Source organism: Sciurus carolinensis, chromosome 2 (genome assembly GCF_902686445.1).
Source record: "Sciurus carolinensis chromosome 2, mSciCar1.2, whole genome shotgun sequence".
In the NCBI taxonomy this organism is placed as follows: domain Eukaryota; kingdom Metazoa; phylum Chordata; class Mammalia; order Rodentia; family Sciuridae; genus Sciurus; species Sciurus carolinensis.
In genome coordinates, this window is record NC_062214.1 from 133,255,568 (window position 1) to 133,271,731 (window position 16,164).

Sequence of the window (16,164 nt, forward strand, 5' to 3'; positions counted from 1 at the left end):
AGTAAAATGTAACTACGATTCCTTTTTGATAAATATATTAAATCAAAAAGATGCAAAATTCAGTATAAGAAGTGGGTGCACCAGCTGGAGAAGGTTAGGAAGGATTTGTTTATATTGGAATTAAATAAACACCAGGTAACATGCTATACATACAGGACTATGCATTAAGGGTTAGCTTAAACATAGGGATGCAAAGGAAAACAAAAACATCTACAACCAAAATGACACAAATAGCACTGCAAATCTCAAAAAAAGTTAGGAATCAAGGGTCAGGGACCTACCAACACAGAATTATCCAACAAGATCTCCTGCACAAAAACAAATGACAGACCAGTCATGACAAAACCAAAAGATAAACACTAGGATGACTTTGACAACAGTCAGCTAAGCATTAAATTATAAATGTTGATAAGAGTGATCATTTAATTGGCTTAGCTTCAATTTAAAAATGTGGCACAAATACTTTAATTTCAGAGATTATAAAGTATGAGTTAAGACTGTGAAAATAGTCAATCAAGAATTTTGGATGTAAAAATAAAAATACACAATAATTTTAAGTTGTACATTTGAAAAATCAGGCTTTCTTTTGGAATTCAATAAGCTTCAGTATTAAAAACAGATTAAGTATACATGTCTGTGAGAGGAGTCATCTGGACTGTGTTCACATGAACAGGTGTCCAGGAACAGACAAAGTTAATGGTTTACCTCATCATAAGTTAATTATAGATAGTTTTTACTGTTGGAAGCCAAGTTTTAAAACTGAGAGTACTCAGAATTGCTAGTGTAGCTAAGGCCAAGTTGAGAATGGACGTTAAATAGCATGCAGTTAGAAGAAAAACTTTACATGAGTCTTGTCTAATGATGAAATGCAATTTCCTTACTCCAGAGAACTTGAAAATACAATAAATTCAACCTAATTAATTTAGAATAAATTACAAACCAAAATATCAAGACGCAAAATTGACTATAGTGATATTAATTTTTTTTTTTTTTTTTTTTTTTTTGCGGTACTGGGGATCGAACTCAGGGCCTTGTGCTTCCAAGGCAAGCACTCTACCAGCTGAGCTATCTCCACAGCCCAAGTAATAGTAATTTTTGAATATGATTTCTTTTTTCTTTTTGAATAGATTTTTTTAAAAGAAGTTTTAGATTCACAGAGACACTGAATGTAAAGTAGAGTTCTCATACATACCCTGCCCCACTTCGAATATGATTTCTATGTAAGCAAAAATACCACTTTACAGCTTCAATACTATGAGTAACATGAATAAGATTTGTAACTGTTTTGCTGCAGATTTTCTCAATTGCTCAATGCTCAAAAATCTCACAACATAATAGTCTATTATTCTTTATATGTAACCTTTTTTTTTTTTTTTTTGGTCTGGGAAATGAAAAAAGCTAATGTATTTGATTGGATCTTATCATGAATTAGTGGAACTCTTACTCTTCATTTCTTTTTCTTTTTCTTTTTTTTCCTTTCTTTCTTTCTTTTTTTTGGTGCTGGGGATTGAACCCAGGGCCTTGTGCATGCGAGGCAAGCACTCTATCAACTGAGCTATATCCCCAGTCCCACTCTTCATTTCTTAATAAACATTAATCAATAAGTGAATTCATGCTCAAATAAAGGAGAAATTTTAGAAGGTTGTTACCGAGTATTTTCTACTATAATTCAGTAACAAAAAAAATGACAGTATCACTAAATTTAGATGGAAAGTAAACATCAGATCAACTTGCAAAGGACTAAACATTTTCTTAATTTTTTTTTTTTTTTTTTTTTTTTTGGTGGTGTTGGGGATTGAACATGCATGCTAGGCAAATGCTATCCCACTAAACCAAACCCTTAGTCCCTAGTAGAAACATTTTCAATAATAATTTGATTCTTCAAATATGAAAAGTGATATTCCAAGAGGAAAGTCCTAAATGTTAAAAGTAAAATCATTTTTCTGTAAATGCTATTTTCCCTAATACATAATTGACCCAAAACTAAAGCAAGTCAGGTCTTCTTTTTTAAGTTCAGTATGACGATGTGTTAATAATTAATACAATATATGTTTAAGACATATGTCAAGACAGAAGGAGCATTTTATATAATCCACATGTTAACAGAATAAGAATTTAGGCTAGGGTTAGGGTTGTGGCTCTGTGGTACAGCACTTGCTTAGCACATGTGAGGCACTGGGTTTGATTCTCAGCACTGTGCAGAAATAAGTAAATAAATAGTTATTAAAAAAAGATGTTGGAAATATTCCATATTAAAAAAAAATTTAAGCTAGAGGAGGTTATGGGACTTTCCTATAGTTACAAAGTTAGGAAATGATAAGAGATATGACCTAGCTATGAAATCTACAAGAAAGGAAATTTAAAATAGTAAAGCAATGAAGAGTCCAGAAAAAGGAAGCCTGGACTTAGAATTGGCTACCATGACCTATGTTTTTTCACCTTCGGTAAGTTATTTGATTACCATCTTCTTACTAAGTTTTTTTTTTTTTTTGCACTGGGAATTGAACCCAGTATCTGTCTACCATTGAGTTACATTTTCAGCCCTTTTATTTTATTTTGAGATAGGGTTCACAAGTTGCTCAGGCTTGCCTTGAACTTTTGATCCTCCTGCCTCAGCCTCCTGAGTCACTGGGATTATAGAGTGCCACTGTATACAGGTTAAGACTGGATTTAATGATACAAATTCCACCGTACAAAAGTAGAAACCTGGTGCAATGGTGCATGTCTGTGATCCCAGCTAACTTGGGAAGCTGAGGTACAAGGTTCACAAGTTCAGGGCCAGTCTCAGCAACTCAATGAGACCCTATCTCAAAATAAAAATAAAAAAATAGCCGGGTGCAGTGGTGCACACTGGTAATCCCAGGGACTCAGGAGGCTTGAGGCAGGAGGATTGAAATTTTGAAGTTAGCCTCAGCAACTTAGCAAGACTCTGTCTCAAAATTAAAATAAATAAATAAATAAATAAATAAATAAAAAGTACTGGGATATTGCTCAGTGGTTAATTGCCCTGTGGTCAATCCCTGGTCCCAAAAAATAAAAATGATAAAAACAAAGGACAGTCTGTAGTAATGCTTCTCAACTGCCATGTTACTAATGGGAGTACGCTGTAACATTGCACAGGCAGAAAAAGTTGAAAAGCCAAGGTGTCAAGTTATAAGCTGAAATGCAACTCAATTTTTGAGGCAAGTCCAGGTAGAAATTGGTTAGGCTCAAGAAAATCCTAAGTACCAATGATGCTTATGAATCACTTCATCAGAACTTCTAGTTGATTGCCTTCATCTTTCTACATGTTAGATACATTATTAGAACTCAGATTCTGATGCACATATTGCTATAATATTGAGAAAAGTACTATTTCTCCATCTAAGATGGAAAGAACTTTTATGCAGTAATTTAGAGGACAAAGAAAAAAAAGGGACCACATAAATATTTGCATGTTCTACAGGCATTTGTGTATTACCTGAGACATTATAAGCATCCAATATATGTTTATTGATTAATGAACAAATATTCCAAATCTTAAGTTCAGTATTAATGGGAGAAAAATGAATCCACAAGAAAGAGATCTAAGAGGCAAATGTGTGAACAATGTCTCCCTCAAAATAAGACTGAAATAAAATAGTTATATATATATAACATCTAATTCTGAACACAGTGTGGAAAATAATCAAACCAGAGTAAATCTAATTTTCAAATAAAAGGAACTAAGGGCTCATTTATGATTTTATACTCACACAGAGGCAGCTAACCAGGCTAGACAAGTTGACATGCCGTGGAGCAAACATATGAAGTTGCTGAAGACAAGAGATGGCCTGAGCTTGAACTAGGCAGTCTGGTTATCTTGCATTACTGCACAACCCAATAGACAAGAAGTCCTTAAGGCAGAAACTGAAGTACCGTTACCTAAAATAAAAAACCAGAGGCTTTTATAATTGGCCTATAAAATCACTACTCTTTAAATGAATTACTAGGTTTTAAAAAATTTATTTCCAATTTTAAATTTAAGGATCTGTGAAGTAAAATTTCTACAGCAGAAGTGGGGAAGGAACTGGGGGTATAACTAAGAGTTAAGGGCACATGGCATGCACAAGGCCCTGGGTACACAATACCTGTGCACATGCATACATACACACAAAGCAGGGACAATCTAGGCAACAAATTTTTAGATTACCTTGGTTATTCTCTCCCCTGATTTTTTTTTTTTTTGGCGGGGGGGAACCAGGGATTGAATTCAGGGGCACTCAACCACTGAGTCACATCTCCAACCCTATTTTATATTTTATTAGAGACAGGGTCTCACTAAATTGCTTAGCACCTGGCTTTTGCTGAAGTTGGCTTTGAACTCTTGATCCTCCTGCCTCAGCGTCCTGAGCCACTGGGATTACAGGCATGTGCCATTGGGCCTGGCTCCCCCACCCCATTTTTGACTTGATTATTCTTTCTGTTTATTACAACACACATCACTAGAAAAAGAAAACTCTAAGAATAGATTTCAACAAATTTTCATGAAAAATGTGCTGCTTATAATAGTTAAGAGTTACCTTCATATATTATAATCACACAGTATTCACTTTGAACAAACTGGTATATTGGAGATTTTTTAATTTAGTAATTTATTTTTTAAGTATACCAGAGCTCCTTAAACTATTGTAGTTTATGTCTGTTATTTTAATTGTTTAGGAATGTATCCTACCTTTCTAAATATGGTAATCCTTGTCTTTTCCAGGTAAGAGAATTCAGGATGAATGACATTTATACATTCATTTAACAAAAACATACTGAGCAAAATATATGTGCCAAACATAGAGACTGGGAAAATAATTCATTTTTATGTGTATATTTTTAACATGAAACAAAACAAAAGCTACCCATGCATACCTTGTAGCTCTGGACCTAATGTGGTAATAAGGGCATTCAAACAGCGACCAAGACTCTGGTGAACTTCAGCATGAGTGGGAGGCACATTTAACAACAACATTACAATGAGAGAAAGGGTAGGTTCCACATGCACATAATAGAGTGGGCCAGCAGAGTCAATTATCAATGATAGAGAATGCAATGCCCAGGTCTGTGAAAACAGAAGAACAATTAAAAATGTTATAAGCAGCATTAAGAAACATACAAGACATTAAAATATTTTTTGTTGAAGTCAGTGATAAAGTATCGGCAAAGTAAAGTGTGTGCTACTAACAATTTGGAAAGAGAAACAGAGAACCTTAAGAGTAAGAAAATTCTCAGCTTGGTACAGGGGCACACCTGTAATTACAGCAACTTGGGAGGCTGAAGCAGAAGGATTGCAAATTTGAGGCTAACCTCAGCAACTTAGCAAAACCCTGTCTCAAAATAAAAAATAAAAAGAACTGGAAATATAGCTCAGTGGTAAAGTTCCCCGGGGTGACTCCCTAGTACTGACCATGCCCTGAAACAAAAATAAACAGTATTTTCTCTTTAAATACCCAATATAAAACCAACTCAGAGACAATCCACCAAATGCAGATACAGTTCAATGCTAAGAATTCCAAGATAATGTTTGGTACTTTAGCTAACAGCTTGAATCAAATCTAGTTTGTTGAAAATTTCTTTATTTTTTTTAACCTATGCAAAGAAAAACAATTCAAGTTTTTTTTTTTTTTTTTTTTTTTGGGTGCTGGGAATTGAACCCAGGACCTTGTACATACTAAGCAAGCACTCTACCAACTGAGCCATCTTCCCAGTCCCAAAAATTCAAGTTTTAAAAAGGATTCAACAAAATCCACAACTACATGCAACAATATGGACATATCTCTTGAACAAAACATGGAATGAAGAAAGTCAGACATAGTAGTACTGTATAATTCCATTTATTTATTTTAAAAAGTTTTTAAATTTTTTTTTGTTGTAGATGAACATAATACCTTTATTTTATTTATTTTTATGAGGTGCTGAGGATCGAACCCAGTGCCTCATTTGTGCTAGGCAAGTGCTCTATCACTGAGCTACAGCTACAGCCCTGATATAATTTCATTTATGTAAATTACAAAAGAAAGAAAACTAATTTATGCTGTTGCAAATAAGGATAGTGGTTATCCTTGATGAGGCAGATAGTTAATTAGAAGATAGCATGAGAAGATGGTCTGGGTATTGACAATGTCTCTTGATCCGGGTATTCATTATACATTATATTCAGTTTATACATATTCAGTTTATATATATATTCATAGATATTTAATTTACAACAGGTACACTCACTGTTTTACACAACACACACACACACACACACACACACACACACACACACACTGATTTAAATGAAATAAAACTGGCCATATACTGATAACCAGTGAAACTGAATAAAAATAGGTTCATTATAGCATTATAGTAAAATAGGTTCATTATAGTATTTTCAACTTTCATGACTGTTTGAAAGTTCTAGAACAGGAAGCAAATAAAAAGTTCCCCCTTTAGGAAATGAAATGAAAAAAATTTATCCCTCTGATCAAAGGATGTATAAGAAAGCTTAAAATATTTTACTCCAGGGCTGGGGAGATAGCTCAGTTGGTAGAGTGCTTGCCTTGCATGCACAAGGCCCTGGGTTCAATCCCCAGCACCGCAAAAAAACAAAACAAAACAAAACAAAAAATATTTTACTCCAAAAATGAGTTCTTATCAGTTAGGTGAGTAATAGCAATCAAGAAGACTCAGAGTTTTTTCGTTTGTTTGTTTGTTTTTGGTGCTTGGGATTGAAGTGAGGGTCTTGTACATGCTAACCATGAACTCTACCACTGAGTTACAACCCATAGCTCCAAGATGACTCAGGTTTGACCACACTGGAAACCATGGAAAGAAGAATTTAAATCAATCAACAAAAAAAGGTATTCAACAGGGCTGGGGAGATTGCTCAGTAGAGTGCTTGCCTTGCAAGCACAAGGTCCTGAGTTCAATGCCCAGCACCGCAAAAAAAAAAAAAAAAAAAAAAAAAAAAAAAAAAAAAAAAGTATTCATCATAAACCTAGACCCCTTGAAAGGGGAGAAGAATGTAACAAAAACAAAAAGTACTATATATAAAGATGGGTGAAAAATGGAAAACTTTTTGAGTCAATTCAATCAAGTACTCAATGATGTGGAGGAGACTATAAAAAACGTGGTAATACAGAGAAGGAAAGTTGTGGATTTCGAGTAATGAAATAGTGGTTAAAATGGTTCTTAAAATACCAAAAATTTAGATTATGAGATAAGAAAGGGAAGGAGAAAGGCAAAAGGAAAAAATATAAATGCAGAGAATGACATCTATGGAAGAAAAACAGGTAGATCACATATATGAGAATCCTGTATTATAAGAACAGACAGTTTCTGGGTCAGTGGTTAGACTGGAATGAGAAGTTGATTAAAAAGCAACAAGCAGGGCTGGGGAGATAGCTCAGTTGGTAGAGTGCTTGCCTTCTAAGCACAAGGCCCTGAGTTCGATCCCCAGTACTGCAAAAAAGAAAAAAAAGCAATAAGCAGATTTCTCACCTTTTCCTTTTCAATTCGGGAAGTATCAAAATAAAAGTTTCTAAAAAATAAATTGGTCTCATATTTAGAGAGGGTTGGAAAGAAAAGAATCTAAAAATTCAAACAACTAATTTGGAGGTTACTATATTAGGGACACATATACAAGGAGGAAGAGATAAGGAAAGCCAAAAACAGGAGGACTAAAAATCATTAAAATATTAGGAGAATGATTTTACTGACTGAAATGGGTAAGATATGTACAAAAATATGGTCTAGTGGTTAAAAATTGTGTTTTGATCCCATGATTGGTGTTCTTGATCTGATTCCAGCTCATTAGCTTTTTAGTTGTGAGCAAGTAACTTAGCTTCTGTAAGCTTCAGTCTTACTCTTCCTGTAAGGGATTATACACCCTAAATTACAGTAAGGATTAAATATGCTAATAAATGTAGAAAGTATAATAGTATTTTATGATACAAAGGTGATGCTTTCTAGTAAAAGATATTGAACTTGTCTTCAGACACTCTAGTTGAAAAAGGATAGATAGATTTGAATTCTAAAAATCCAGTTAACAAAGTTAATCAAAGTTAACGACTGTCTTAACATTTATGGGGGGGGGGGATATTATTCACAATTTATCAGTGGTCATTAAAAATAATGAGCTTCATCTACAAATCATGCATTTCAAGGAAGGTATCATGTGAAGTACTCACCTGCACATCTGGAGAAGTGCTGTCCTGAGACAAAGTATAAAGGATCCCAATGTAAGAATTCAAGTGTTGAGAAGAACCTATTCCTCCTAAATACCTATTCAGGGATCCCAAAGCCAATGAGTGTCCTGTCCTTGTAACCACGTCCCTTGCTGACTTCAATCTGTAATTATGGAAATAAAAATAAATGAGCATTGAAAACACAAAACTAAGCCTGACATATATACTTTGTCATTTAGACAATTTTTTTTCTTTTTTTCTTTTTTTTTAAATACAGTACTGGGAATCGGGTGTGGTGTTGCATGCCTGTAATTCCAGTGGTTCACGAGGCTGAGACAGAAGGATCACAAATTCAGTTAGCCTCAACAACTTAGCAAGGCTCTAAGCAACATAGTGTGACCCTGTTATCAAAATAAAAAATAAAAAGGGCTGGGGATGTGGCTCAGTGATTAAATACCCCTGGGTTCAATCCCTGGTATCAAATAAATAAATTAAAAAATAAATAAATAAGACAGTTCTGAGGATAGAACTCAGGGCCTTATACATATAAGGAAAGCATGTCTGACCTACATCCCCACCCCTTTTCAAATTTTATTTTAAAACTAGGTCTTATTAAATTGCCAAGACTGGTCTTGAACTTGTGATGTTCATGAGTAGCTGAAATTATAGGTGTGTACCACTGTGCTAGACAAAACTTTTTATAAGAATTGTTACAAAATTAAGAAATGTAGGGCTGGGGATGTAACTCAGTTGGTAGAGTGCCTGCTTTGCATGCACAAGGCCCTCGCACCACAAACAAACAAACAAACAAAAACCCAAAAAACAAAACAACACAAGAAAACACCAAAATTAAGAAATGTATTTACTGTGAACTGATGAAAAATTTTGACATAACCTGAAAGGTATCTTGGAAGGTAAAAAATGTTAAATAAAAGGACTTCATATTATTAATTATTTTAGTACGACCAATTCCAAGATCTTTCAGAGATATGTGCATATTTATAAGACAGGCACATACTTTATCATTAAGTTGCATTTTAAAAATGCAAATGCTGACATACTTTAATTTTGTGGAGTTCATTTAAGAACTTTAATACCTCCAAAGATCCTGGGATCATACGCATGTACTACAACTCCAAGTTAATTTAAACACTTTACATTTAGTTCTTCTTTGTTTTGAATTTTATTATGAGACAGGGTCTTGCTAAATTGCTAAGGCTAGCCTCAAACTTGCTGATCCCTAACTCAGCCTCCTGAACAGCTGAGATAATAGGTGTATACCACCATTCCAGGCTATTTAGTTCTTTAATTTTCCCAACAATTCTGACATTTGCATCAGTCAGGCCTACATTAATATTCTTAAACAGGAAAGACAGTATTAATAACCTTCTATTTGGAATAGAGGAAAAGTGGCTGAGAGGATTAAGTAATCAGAACGGGAGAACTCAAAGTACAGCTTATGTTTCTTAAACTGCAGTTTTCCTCTTCCTGCAGATTGTTGCTACTACCTATCATTTATATTTTTACATGTTAAAACTCCATAAGCATCTCACTGTCCTAGAGTTTATTCCCTTGATGGTCATTTCATATTCTAGACAATGATCTTTCTCTTACTATATAAAGACTAAAGCTGAAGTAGTATTACTTTTGTGTTTCAAGGTCAGCAGGCCAAAAGAATTATTTTTTAAATTTTATTTTATTGGTTCTTTTTAGATATACATGACAGAAGAAGTGTATTTTGACATATTATACACACCAGGAGTATAACTTATTCTAATTAGGATCCCATTCTTGTGGTTGTACATGATGTAGAATTTCACTGGTGGTATGTTCGATTATGAATGCAGGAAAGTTATGTCTGATTCATTCTACTGTCTTTCCTATTCCATCCTCCCTCCCTTCCCTTCATTCCCTTTCATCTAATCCAAAGAACTTCTATTCTGCCCCCCACTTGTTGTGTGATAGCATTTGCATATCAGAGAGAACATGAGACCTTTGGTTTTTTGGGACTGGCTTATTTCACTTAGCATGAGAGTCTCCAGATCCATCCATTTACTGGCAAAAGTCATAAAGTCATCCTTTTTACGGGCAATAGTCCAATGTGTATATACACCATATTTTCTTTTTCTATTCATTTGTTGAAGAGGCATCTTGGTTGGTTCCATAGCTTAGCTATTGTGAATTAAATTGCTAGAAACACTGATGTGGCTGCGTCCTTTGAGTATATGCTGAGGAGTGGGATAGCTGGGTCAAACGGTGGTTCCATTTCAGCTGGGTCAAATGGTGGTTCTCCATACTGCTTGCCAAAGTGGTTGCACCAATTTACAGTCCTACTAGTGATATATGAGTGCACCTTTTCCCCCACATCTATACCAATCACTGTTACTTGTATCCTTGATAACTGACATTCTGACTGGAGTGAGACAGAATTTCAGTGTAGTTTTAATTTGCATTTCTCTAATTTCAAGAGATGTTGAACATCTGTTCATGCCTTTGTTGACCACTGTATTTCTTCTGTGCAGTGCCTGTTCAATTCCTCTGCCCATTTATTGACTAGGTTATTTGTTTCTTTTTTGGTGTTAAGTTTTTGAGTTCTTTTTTTTTTTTTTTTTTTCTTGGGTGCTGGGGATCGAACCCAGGGCCTTGTGCTTACAAGGCAAGCACTCTACCGACTGAGTACCTCCCCAGCCCCAGTTTTTGAGTTCTTTATATATCCTGGAGATTAATGCTCTATCTGAGGTGAAGGTGGCAAAGACTTTTACCCCATTCTATAGGTAGTGTCTTTTTTAATGTTCTTGGCACCCACATTTGTCAATTTTTTTTTCTTAGTTAAATCTATGAATGAAATTTTTTAAGAGTTCCAACAAATCAGCAAGTTATTACCAATTTTATCACATAGCCCTGAGTATTAAAGAAAAAATTAACTTACTTGTCAAAGCTAACTTGAGCTAATCCAGCGGTAAAAGCTCCATCATCGACAACTTGGGCTAATCTAGCCCATGCCTCTGCAGCTGCACATCTCAAAAGTGGGTTGGGACTTTCTAGGGCTCCCATCACTAATGTTAGGGCAAGTCTTCTCATTTCTTCTGGACCTAAACTTCCCTTGGAGCCAGCCACATACTAAAGTACATAAAGAACAATTCAAATTTATAACTATAGCAAATTCTCTTGTCTAGCTGGGAATGCATATTCTTATTAATCCATATGTTTATATCTGTTAATACTTTTAAAAACTCAGAACACAAAAATGAACACTGATCACACAAACATAATTTGATCTTTTTCCCACCAGGCAAATAGAACAGCAATCAATTATAACAATGGCATAAACGTGTTCAGAAGAACTTTAATAGATGTCTAAAATGAACAACCTGAATCAATCTTGTAATATTTTACTTAGAAACAATAAGTCACAAATACAACAGCAAGCTGGATTTGGCCCATAGATCAGAGATCATCAATCTCTAGGCTAGTGTTAAATGGAGAAAAAGTAAAAGAATTTCAAATCCTGAAACATTATCATCAGGCGATTAGGACAAATGAATAAAATAAAGCTCTTTAAGAATATTATCATCCAACCTATGTAATTAGCCATACACTTTTAAAGAAAATTAACATATGAATTTAAAAAGGTAAAATTACCTTTAAAAAGTTAGAAATGGAAGAAACAACATGTAACTGAACTACTTGTTGGCGAGCTCCTTTTGTGTGCTTCATACTGTTCAAAAGCTGTTCCAATATAAGAAGCCTAAAATCAGAAGCAACAAAATTTAAAAGCTAGTAGATAATTTTTTCTTTTTTTTTTTTTGGGTACTGAGGATTGAACCTAGGAATGCTTAACCACTGAGTCACATTCCCAGCCCTTTTTATTTTTTCGTTTTGAGACAGGGTCTCACCAAGTTGACCTTAAAACTGTGATCCTCCTGCCTCAGACTTCCAAGTTGCTAGGATTACAGGTATATGCCACCAAGCCTAGTCCTTATAGCTTTTGACTAAATGCTTAGAATAGACAATTCCAACTCTTAGAGACAGGTGAAAAAAAAAATTACCCACATATTATAAAATTCACATCAAGTTTTAACAAATTCAACATAGAAACAGATTATAGTGATCTCTTGAGTCTTTGTTTAATAAGCATTTGTCTAATTAGTGTCAGTGTTAGCCAACTACTTTGTTCTTAGTACTAAGACTTATTAAAGTCAAATACACTGCTTCGTTTTAAACTTGGCACCAACATATGTCATTAATAGTTAAGTAGAAGAAGTACAACTCTTTGAACCTCCACCTATACTTCAAAAATATATTTGGAATCATACCAAATAACACAAATTTAATTCTTTGTTTTTCTCATTTAACAGTATCCTTTTTAGTATATATTTTTTTTTTGGCAGTGCTGGGGATTGTACCATTTTTAGTATTTTTTAAATAATTTTATTCTTTGGTAAAACCTGTGAACCTGAAATTTATTAAGCACATACTCCAAAATTTATTTAACCATTCTCCCACTGATGAGAGGAGTTTCCCAATTATCACCATTTATAATGAATATACATACTATTTTTTGGTCTGCAGTTGTCTATTAACTATTTGTATATCTTCTATGAATCATTTTTCATGTCTTTACAACACAGAGGTTTTAATTCCTTGAGATTAAAGATATATAGCTATGAAACAAGTCACCCAATTTTTCTTTTAATATTTTTCTTTAAGACATTGTCTCTAAGCCCAATATTTTCTTTCCCCTCAACTTTCCAATTAAATTAAGGAAAGCTGAAATAACATTAAAGATTATTTTGAGGTTTATGAATTGTCTTGATGACAGGAATAGTGCCTTATAATTTATCTTCATTTTTTAAACATCTTGTGTTTGGCATGTAGTAGGCAGTCAAATGTACTTACCTAACAAACATAAAGGGACAACTGCATTGAGTAGGTAAAAACAGTGTGACTGGCTGAAGATGGCATATGGGTATGCTTTTATCTGACCCTAGTGTACTTCTAATAAAATTCCCCAGTCCTTAGCTAGATCTTTATCATCATGTTGAGGTCACAATCTTAATATAGTTTTAGTCCAAATGGTAATTCTGTTATTAAAGCAAAACAGACACAGGCATTGTGCCTTTAAAAAGTCCAACTGTGCAAGAGTTAAAGAAAAAAAGGAAGGTGCTAGGCTATGTATTATATTCATTGGAAATATTACATATATCAATTCATACCATATAATAAAAAAGGAAGATCACTACAAACTGGAAGAACCATACAACTTTAAAATTCACCTATAATCCTACTGTCTAGAAAGAGTCACCACTATTTGTCAACTTTTTTTTTTTTTTTATAATTTTAGTTGTAGGTAGACACAATACCTTTATTTTATTTTTATGTGGTGCTAAGGATTGAACCCAGGGCCTCATACGTGCTAGGTGAGTGCTCTACAACTGAGTCACAACCCAGTCGCTTTGTCAACTTTGTCTTCATCATTTCCCCCCTAAGCATATGAAAATAATTTTTAGGAAACAGAGATGATGGGGCTGGGGATATAGCTCAGTGGAAACATGCTTGCCACTTATCTAGCATGTGTGAGGTCTTGGGTTCAATGCCCTAAGACAGCAAAAAAAAAAAAAAAAGAAAAAAAAAGAAAACTGGAATCTTGGATCATGTTGTACACACTTTGCTAATCACTTGCTTCTTTTTCTCCTCCTAAACAATATTATCAGGAATTTCCCCATTTTATTTACAATTATAGAAGAACAATTTTCTGCCCATTGTTCAAGACTATATTTAAGGCATCTTGTTTCAAGGATATATTTATGCCCAAATAACCCTTCAGGAAGACTGTAGAGGGTAAATGTGACATCAAGGGAAATTAAGGACAACCATATAGTCAGGTGCACGAGTACAGAAACATAAAACATCCTGATTAGATCATGTTCTGTATCTGTTAAAATGGAAATGTTTCATGTTGAAAGTAGTAAAAATACAAAATGTTAGAGCTAGAGAATTTTGTGATGTTACATAATTTGACTTGCACTATCTTCTTGCCCATATTCATGGGTCAAACTATAAAAGAGGGTTGCTGGAGACCCAAACCTTTTTCTCTATCTTGCACCCCAATCAGGACAGTCTTTTAATATGCTACTAAGAGTTCAGGATATATGATGACACTAATTCCTTTAGAGATCTCAATAAAAGATTCTGAATTGTTAGGAAGATGGAGATGATTTGTTCTTAGTAATAACAACTGGTATTCCTAAATAGTATCAAAGATAATATACAATTATCAGTTTGTAAGAAAATGATTAGATAAAAAACTGTTAAGTCTAGGTAGAATACAAACACCTAGTGAAGAGAGTAATGGGCAAATATACGCATGAAAATGCTGATTTACTTTTTTACTTCCAGAGAGGGTATATAATGGCATTTTTTTTTTTTAGTACTGAAAAATTTAACTGCTAAACTTTTCTTCTCTCTTCACTTAAGAGTAACATCATTTGTGGAAGCACTCATTTACAGCAGTGGTTCTTAATCTAGGCTGCATATGAGAATCACCTAAGAAGTTTCTAAAAATCTCAGTGCCTACCATAGTATGTACATCATACTAAAAAATTAGAATCCTTAGTTTTTGTTTTTACAGGACTGGAGATTGAACCCAGGGGCACTCAACCATTAAGCTCCATCCCCATTCCTTTTTATTTTTTTTATTTTGAGATAGGGTCTTGCTAAATTGTCAAAGCTGAGCCCTTGAATTCACAATCCTCATGCCTTGCCTCCTGAGTAGCTGAGATTATAGGTGTGGGCCACCATGCCCAGCTAGAATCTTTAGTATTTTTAAAAGTTGTCTAGATGATTCCAATATGCAAACCAAGGATGAAAAATACTCAAGTGAATTAAGTTATTCATTTTTTTGCAATTAGATACAAGACATATTTTAAAAATAACCATAAACAACTGGGCATGATGGTGCATGCCTATAATCCCAGCTACCAGAGAGGCTAAATCAGGAGTATCACAAGTTCGAGGCTAGTCTTGGCAACTTGGCAACACCCTGTCTCAAAATAAAAAATAAAAAGGGCTGGGGATGTAGTTCAGTGGTAGAACATCCCTGGGTCCAAACTCTAGTACCACAAAACAAACAAAAATCACAGACAACCCCTATTGGGTCCTCTCACCCCGTGGGAGCACAGTCTCTTTGCTCTCATTTGAATAAATCCTACTGTTTTATGCTAAACATACATACATACAGAAAAAAAAAAAAAAACCCACAAACAACACATGAATGAGATCAATAATACTTTCTGTACAAAATATTGATTTCCTATTTCCAATATTTTAGGGCTTTAATAATAGCAATGCAATATTAAATTTTCTTATTTGATATTAGTATTTAATATTAGTATTAATATTAGTATATTCATATTCTCTTTAATATTAGCAATGCAATATCACATTTTCTTATTTTTAGAATTCTACAGTCAGAAAAGAATCAGTTAGCTTAAAAGATACTATAATTTCTCAAAAAAAAAAAACCCTCACTTCCAAAGTCCAAAGAAAAACAGCCTGCCCAAATATTGGGGAAAACAGGAAATTAGAAATGTAACTTTCCTAGTCATACAGTTTCTCTCCTTGGGCTCTCTAATGACACCCACTGGTGGATGTTGATAATTGCTATGACCTACTTTTGATCCTGCCAGACCATTTATTTCCTTTAAACATTCTCCTAAGTACTGACTACTATTTTTGTTTAGTTAGAATCCAAACAGAAAGGTTTTGCTTTTAACATGTCTCAAGGTTTTTATTAAAACAAAATCTAACTCTGGGTGTGGTGGCACACACTTGTAATACCAGCAATTTGGGAGGCTGAGGCAGCAAATTCAAGGCTAGTCTCAGCAACAGAGCGAGGCCCTACACATTTTGGTGAAACTCTCTCAAAATAAAACATAAAAAGGGCCAGGGATGTAGCCCAGCATTCCTGGGTTCAATCCCCAGGACC

General features: G+C 34.3%; 1 protein-coding gene across 1 annotated transcript in view; it reads right to left on the reverse strand.

Moving 5' to 3' along the window:
* Heatr5a (HEAT repeat containing 5A) overlaps positions 1 to 16,164 on the reverse strand; it is a 104,278-nt gene that overhangs the window by 34,372 nt on the left and 53,742 nt on the right. Inside the window, 6 exon segments of the mRNA XM_047538632.1 lie at positions 3,735 to 3,838; positions 3,841 to 3,903; positions 4,879 to 5,068; positions 8,181 to 8,340; positions 11,107 to 11,297; positions 11,820 to 11,925. Coding sequence (XP_047394588.1) covers positions 3,735 to 3,838; positions 3,841 to 3,903; positions 4,879 to 5,068; positions 8,181 to 8,340; positions 11,107 to 11,297; positions 11,820 to 11,925 — 814 coding nt within the window.